This window comes from Anopheles moucheti, chromosome 3, assembly GCF_943734755.1.
Source record: "Anopheles moucheti chromosome 3, idAnoMoucSN_F20_07, whole genome shotgun sequence".
NCBI lineage: Eukaryota > Metazoa > Arthropoda > Insecta > Diptera > Culicidae > Anopheles > Anopheles moucheti.
This window is the reverse complement of record NC_069141.1, coordinates 45,249,711-45,258,078: the sequence shown is the minus strand read 5'-3', so window position 1 is coordinate 45,258,078 and position 8,368 is coordinate 45,249,711. Positions and strand designations below refer to the sequence as shown.

Sequence of the window (8,368 nt, the reverse complement as noted above, 5' to 3'; positions counted from 1 at the left end):
TTGAGCGCATAATGGGAAAATTTGTATTGGGTGTATAGAGTGGCCATGAAAAAGGGAAGAAAATCGCAGCTAAGTGTAGTGTTTATGAGCCACAAGGAATCACATTACAACAAAGATTTTTATTTTACTGCCACCATTAATGAATGTGCCTGCGAGTGTTTCGACGAGTGTGTTTGTGCTTCTACATTTCAGTATTAAGCGTATGGTAGTTTGTAAAATAATGTTTTGTATTATTTTAGTTCGTAGTTTGTGTTTAGGGTAATGTAAACACAATCAACTGAGTGCAAGTTGTGTTAATTCATATCAATCCCATGATAGTACGGTATGTAGTGGTATGATAGTAAATAGTGCATGGAAGTGTATAGTGCGGGTGTTGGCTTTAGTGTGTGTGTGTGTGTGTTTTGAAACCGTTTACATGGTTCCGACCAGTTGAGAAAGTGTAAAGAAAAAGTGCAAATCATGTTCTAATTTGTATAACAACGCAACAATGCTGAGTCAATATTGATGCAGGAAGGTGCACGTGTAAAGTGTGAATGCTTGATGCTTTCGAGGGCCCGAGACAGTCGCATTAAGCACGAAATACTTCGCCGCTTAGCCTAAGTACGGTGGGTTTAGCGAGAAGTTCGTGGTGTTTTTCAAAAATTCATGTCCAATGGAAGATTGGCACGGGATCCAGACGAACGGGTGAAGGATTCATCTGTCTGGAACGCCAGGATTATGTGTACATTCTGATAGTAAACCGAACTAGCACTGATGCAAACGAGGAACAGTGGATACTGTGCTTCGAAAACAATGAGAAAATCCCATCCTCGACCATCGAACCGTTGGCTGACGGTATGCCGATATGGAAAACTTGCCGACGGCGTTAGCAAATGCAGTTTGAACAAATTCACTATAGTTGGACTTTGGTTACTGCTGATGCTGCATTCTGCCCAAGGTAAGTAAATTTACAAATGTTCGTTTTTCGTTGTTCGTTGTTTTTCTATAGTTTTCGATACATCAAATCAATGGGGTTTTTATTTGAGTTAAAATAAAAACACGTTAAAAACCAACTTGTGTATACGGATGAATCGGCGAATGAATTTGAGCTTCCGAATAACCGGTTTATCAACTTTAGCATCCATTTTTGCTAGTTGTAAGTAATTTGGACTTTGGAGGACTAATTTGGTAATTTGAAGGTTTCTGCTGGTCTTCTGTGACATATACTTTGTAAGTATGTACATTCTATCCCTGATGATATCGTTTTCGGGTACGAGGTTTGACAATTGATTTTAGTCTACTCTTAAATGGACTCTTCTGGCGGTAGCTTATTTTGTACGCTGACACTGTATTTTTTGGAACATCCCCAAACGAGAGTTATTGAATGTTCTCGACACCTTCTAGTTCAACTGGCGATCTGCCGTTCCTAAACGACGATTTTGTTCAAGCAGTCCACCTGGCTGTTTCCTTTGCGAGCACATCTAATGAACACAAACATATCGGTTGTTCCAAGTTTAGAGAAGCTCGCATGTTGATTCAGTTGCAAATAAAAAAATAAATATCTATTGTAAGATTTTTTAGCAAGGAACAAAATTGTCTACATACAAGTACAACTGCTCACTCATATACAATTCAACAACAGTTTGGCTTCGAACTGCCCGATAAACACACTCGAAATAGCACCGAAGGGAAGTGATTAACCTTTCCAGCGATGCTTAAATCAAACTCGAAACCGATCTATAACATTATTAACAGCATTTTGTTTAAAATACAGTAACATGCCTTTGATTTGTTGGGAATTGAAAATTTACTGCCTCGAAATTAAACTGAGTTGTAAGTAGTAACGTGAGTTCGGATTCTAAATCATGTATTTTAATTTTAGTTTATGATGTGTGCATACAACGCTAGACTGTTTCGTCTACAACGTTTTCAGTGTACAAAGCACACAAAAGAAACTAATTCGCAAATATGATTCGAAGCAGATTGTGCATAATCATATTAAACTCGTAATATAAAACAATTAATCAAGAATGAAAAATGTGATCAGCTTCAAATGGTTTAAGGAACGCAACGGAGGATTTGAATATAATTAATTAGTAGATAGCAAATACGGCCACACGCTTAGTTCCAATTTGATATTCAGCACCGAAAATTATCTTTCCCATCGAAAGCCTGAATCCGGTAATGGAGCTTATCACGCACGAGGTTCCGCAGGGTTTATAATTTCCCAAATATTTCCCAGTCAACGATTAAGTGTGCAAATAAAGTTAATTGTGTGCGAACCATCGTGCCGCTGGGGGCTATTCCCAGTTGACGTTTTATTGCGTATAGGCGTAAGCTGCTACGTACTGGTACGTTTCTGGTCGTCCACTAAATCTGCTCCAGGGTCGAAAGGAACGACAAAATGTAACAATCTTAAAATTGCCAGCCTGCCTACAGCACAGTGTCACGTATTCGTATGCCGTACCTTTGCTTTGGAAAGAAAAACACACACACAAACACAGCCTTCAAAGGCTGGCTGTAAATAAATTTGTGAGCAGAGGAAATTAATTCTCCTGTTTCTCTATTCAAGCCTTCAGTTATTTCAAAACACAAAATAAACAAATTTAACAGCAAAAAGAAAAAGGCCTTTTGCCGTCTGTACAAATGGTAAGGGAGCGAATGGTTTTACCAAGAGTAACAGATATTTTGGCTCGAAATTTCGCATCCAGGGTGCAAAACTGACCATCAGCCCAAGTGGCTTAATGGTAACACTACCTGCTATTTGTTTTTACAACAGTGTGAAGAAAAGGAGGGCAGGGGCGAGGCAGAAAAATCATGTTCTGAAGAAAGGTTACGTGCCCTCATCGTCGGGTAATAATTTTTGCCACTACAAACATTCCTCCCTTCATTTACCCCTTAAATGTTCCACAAATTGTACAGGCCCGGGAACGTAGGACGCGCGTGATGGAATTAATTGGGTTGGCCGTTGGGTTTTGCTGACCTAAAAGTGCAAAAAATGAAACGAACAATGCGCGAGCTGAAGCGAACGCCACACGGCGGGTTGGGTTTAGACAAACAACCAACGCACCCAACGTGGTAGACCAGGTTCCATGGTTCCTTTCTCTGCGGTAGTATCCGTCTATCCAGCGCTTACACTTGGCACGTTGCAATGTTAGGACATATTTTCGACTATTATGACTGTTTATGTGATAGAGTTAATGTTTCCGTCTTCCGGTACGGCAGACAAACGCCGCAGTTTCTGTATCGCGATGGTGGAGGACATTGGCAGAAATGGAAATGGAAGCAATAAAACATTGTCAAGCGTCAGACAGACTTCAAGATCAGCGGGAGTCCGATACAGGATATGACTGTATACTGTAAACTCACAGAAAGTGTAGCAGAAATGAACGATGTACGTTCTTTCGCATGTAGCTCGAGCATGATGGTCGTTTGTTTGTGTCATTAGAATGAAACAAAATAATATGCAAATAGGCGAAATGGCAGAAGTAAACTAATGACTATGATACTAGCTGTTGGCAATGACCTATTGTATAGTAAAACAATATCCTATTAAGCTATTTAAGCGAACCAGGTGTAAAGTTAATGAAACATTGTTGAAACTGTGATAGTGTAGAAATTGTTATTTGCTGCATTACTTGCCTTAATAGAAATATTCTAACTCAACAAATACATATGATATGGTTTATTGTTAGACGTACAAAGTGGTATAAAACACACACATGTAATCAGCAAACAGCAGATATTGATTTTTACCTTCTGATTGCTTGATTGGTGGTGTGACGAACACTAAAGTGCTGGTGTGTCGTTCATTGGCATCAAAAATGTTTACATGCCCTGCAGGAGAAGGTCTTCGTTAGGAAAACCCAAGAGTTTCCGGACAATCGCTTACTGTTTTGATTGGGCTCCTCACTGTAGTAAGTGTACAGGCAGGGAAGGAAAACGAAAAAAAGCAGACATGCAAGTCTACTTCGCGTGCCTAATAAATGTGCCCGGGCGCATAGAACAAGCTGTCAGCCAACGGCAGAAATAAAGGAAAACTTTCGTTCATCGGAGGGTGGTAAGAGGTTTGAGTTAGACATCAAAACAACTTATCAGACATTGATTGACTGTAACGTTTTCTATGAAATGTTTCTAAATTCGTCGTGTCTGATAGTAATGACGAGTGTCTGAAGTTAGTGCGTAGCGCAGGACCGACTATTATGTACAGGAAGGCGTGATGTCTGAAGTGTGCAAAGTGATATGTACATTCGCGTACGGCGAGAACTACTGTTGTGAAAATTAGTTTCATCAAAGTTTGTGTAGTCCTGTATCACAGTTTCGGGATCGTTTGTGTTTTCTTTATCAATCTATTGCTCTTCAAAAATCGCTTCATAATGGTTTCTCCTTTTCTTCCGTGGTTTTATTTCACATGTCGATAACAAAAAAACGTATGGCGCTCCTTTTTGTATTCCAAAGACCTCATCAGAGTTTTGGCAAGGAAAGTATAACTGTAGTAATCTTAACGAAGGAACTTCATCATCAGTAAAGCAAAACAAACACAATATTATTTGTGCTTGTCACTTATTAGTAAGCTTAAGTGTTATATTTCTTAGAAGACTACTTTTAAACACACCCACTAGATCACGCGAACTTTGTACATAATTACGAAGATCGTAATTGCGAAGGAAATGTAATTACACTCTATCGATAATTGGTCCATTCTCTTTACACACCCTATCCAGCTTTATTGTATATGTTCTATACCCTATTTAATAACATAATGCTACTGTACAAAGAGTAACAATAAAAGTATTTCTCCAAGTGGTTACCTTACACTTGTCCCATTTTGTACGAACGCACCAAAGCGCAAACCTCTTCATCTTTCGCGCTGCTGCATTTTCGAGTATCGTATTGTGAGAGTGCTGTGTTTTTGAGAATTTCCACCTTTCCGTTTAGAAGTACTGGCTGACATTTGACGTAGTTTGTATACCGGGAACTCAACTGACGCCACTACCAACTCCAATACCTGGTACCATGCTGGGTAAATATATGTGGTTATTATAGCGTAAAAAATCAGTCCCAGTGGCAGAAGCTGGAGAGGAGATTTCATCTTTACACGGCATTAAAATGATTCTCCAGAATAGCGTTGAAGGAGTGGTGAAGACCTCTGGTGCATAGGTCCTGTTTCAGTAAATCGCACCACAAAAGAGCATAGTGTAGAGTGTAAATTGGTCGTAATAATGCTAAGGAATGCATGTGCACATTTGATACCATAATTTTAACTTCCCGTTACATTTCAAAAACCGAGTAAAGGGTTGATTCGCATGCACTTCTAACAAAGGCAATTTACTCGTCTGGTGTTATACAACACAAAGCATGTTGTTTACAGCCACTCAGAACGGCTGCGTCTCTTCTGCATTTGTTTGTCTATTTGCCAAGTAATTCGCAAGGTTCACATGTACCTTTACACTCTGGTTCGTAACTAATTATCGTAATAACTAAAAAAATTTAAATTATCCGTAACATCGTAACAGAGATGTTTAAGTAAACGAAAAATTACATGACAATGCTACATATTCAACAGCATACTATCTAAGTTCTTCCAGAGTTGCTTACATTTTCCATTTTATTTCACTCCATTACTCCATCACAGCTAGCATGCTTACTGAAAATTAGGCTACATAAAATACTTATCATGTGGTTTTGTAATAATTATCATACTGACAATTAATGATTTAGTGTTCGCTGTATCTATGCTGAAATTAAACTACGTATACAATATTTTTAATTTGCTTCCTTCAATGTAAGCTATTCTATGCGTTATAATTACCTAATCAACTATTCCAGCGACAAATGCCGGATATTGTTCTCGGCAAGTTCCATATGCTATGGTGTACTGAATACTAGTAGTTTCTTTTTTTTTGTTTCGTTAGAACGACCTGGCCGTATCGATTTATTGTACCACGTTAACCGGATAGTCAGTCCTTGCTACGGGGGATTGGTCCGGATGGGATTTTGGTCCGGTCCGTTCGTGTAAAGACCGGCTCCGCTACCATCATGCCACTGGGCCGCCCCAGTAGTAGTATCTTTGTAGCATCTAATAAAGTTTTGTGGATTGATTTTCACGCATTAGGACCGATGCAAAACCTCATCCGAAACATCCGTCGCTCAGTTATAATTGTCTGTCTAAAGATAAATAAAAGCCAAGATTAGTCAGAAATGACAAAATAAAGACCTCTGGATTTTAAGTACCTCGATGAAGAAGAAAAATTAATATATCAGTTATGGTTGTCATTTAGAATTAACTATTTTAATCACACTTTGAAAATGTGATACGCTATTCTTTATATTCTTTATATTGTTTAATGTAAGTTTAATGGAACCAGTATGAATTATATGTTATCGTTTCACATTCCCAAACATTTCAAAGTCATATGTTTTATAAACATCTAAAAACTCTACTGTACTATAGTTTAATTCACACTAAAAATGTACATATTACTGTTGTATCAAAATTACGACCCGAGGGTATACTCTATCATCTATTTCTCATTTGCCGTGCTATTTGTTGAGATGTCAGCTTTTTGCACAATCAAAAGTCAGACTCTTTCTTGTTTCTGTGTGTGCATGTAGCTACATTTTCGGGGCGATACATAATCTCTTTGTTGAGTGGATGTGAATGGGTTGGGAAAGAAGTGAAATGAAATATACTTCCTACAGATGATGAACAGTACGGTGTCTCTGAACGCTATGTGCAGCTATGTACTGTTAAGTACGCTGACACAGGAAAGGACGCAAATCCTGTCTGATGAACACCAGCGCTAGTGCTTGGAGGGAAATGAAACAAACAAGTCTTGTTGTTTTTGATTTTCTTCTTCACTTCACGCTTGTGAAGGGGAGAACAAAAGCGAAAAATTATGAAGCAAACACGAAAAAATAACTTTGAAGCACGGGAAGTAAATAATTTTCACAATTTCAAGTGTTCGCCGCTTTAGCGTTCTTAACATTCGTTTTCTAAAACCTTGAAGGGCTGTTTTGTTGGGCCAAAACTGTAGTGTTGGTATGTTAAATATATTGTGCAAAAGGATTTTGAGTTTCGTAACTGTAGTAGCATTAAGTATTTGCCGAATTCTATTCTCATATTTACAGAAGTAGTTTAAGTTCACCATTCACATTTTTGATATCATTTGTACAATTCACAGCAATTCTGTGTCTTGTTTTAATAATGGTCTTCGGCATTGCTGATTTATGGTATCAATTGATAGCAGGTTTAAAATTTCTTCACATACTCCCAGTAAAAAGATTTTCTTAAAAGGACAATCCAAAAATTACTACAGCGCAGAGTTTCCTCTTAAGATCTCCTTTCTTCGAACAACTCGGTCATGCCATTTCAATGAAAATAATGATGGATAATTGAGTTCTTCTGAATAATTGTAGCAAGCAAGATGAAACTTTTTATATTTTACGTACTTTTTAAGTATTCAGTGTAAGTTTGATATAGCCAAGGTTAAATTGAAACGCGCAATCTGTGATTCATTAAAAAAATACAAGGTGTTATGAAACCTTAAAGGATATGGGATCAATTACAGGAGACGACATGAGATATCTATTGTCATAACACCTTCTTAAAAAACACGATCCAATCGTAAATAGAACCCATGCCAGACCTTTGTCGAATACGCTGCATTTTACTAATTTACTGTTTCCGACTTTTCCGAAAATCCTTCATAACAGTTTATCTGGAATATCGAATATTGAAAAGATGCTGTTACTTAAAATTTATCCTATCATTGCGTACATGGTAAAAAGAAAAGTTCTCCACAGCTGGACTTTAAATGGCAGTAAGAAAAGACTCACAGGTAGAGCCAAAGTGCGCATTTGTTTAGCAAATGGTCTTATCTTTCTGCTGTACAAACAAACTGCATGGAATAGTATGTCAAAAGATTGAAAAGCTATAGAAAACGTTACGATGGGTGGCTGTTCAAAGGTCACATTTAATTAACTTAAGCTCGCCTTCACTTTCACAGTGTATCCCGAGAGCAGTTGAAAACATAACCTGCTGGAAAGTTTAGCTGGCAACAGGTAGACGTATATGGCATACGATTTTACACAAACTGGCCTTTCTCGAGGAAGTCTTGCTTTGCTCATGTATTTCACGTTGCTTGTATAAGTAGCTCGTGCTCATGGTGCTCTAGAATAACCGTAGCCTCTTTTGATAAAAGGTCGGTTCATTACGACAAAGTACTGCTGCTGATGAGTGATTGATGTCATGATAGAAAGCAACAGTAGCGAAGACAGACCCATCATCTGGAAAAGTAGTTAAAACGTGCGAGCATCTAGGAAATCTCTGGTAATGGCGAGGGCGATGTTACGCCTTCAGAAGTAAAGTTGATGTACTTAACATGAT

General features: G+C 38.2%; 1 protein-coding gene across 1 annotated transcript in view; it reads left to right on the top strand.

Annotated features, from left to right (window-relative positions):
* The first annotated feature begins 753 nt into the window (after window positions 1-753).
* The window catches only part of LOC128302136 (protein sax-3-like), a 32,596-nt gene continuing 24,981 nt past the window's right edge, over window positions 754-8,368 (top strand). The window contains exon 1 of the mRNA XM_053038878.1: window positions 754-937. Within this exon, the coding sequence (XP_052894838.1) occupies window positions 754-937 (184 nt within the window). The remainder of the gene's footprint in view (window positions 938-8,368) is intronic.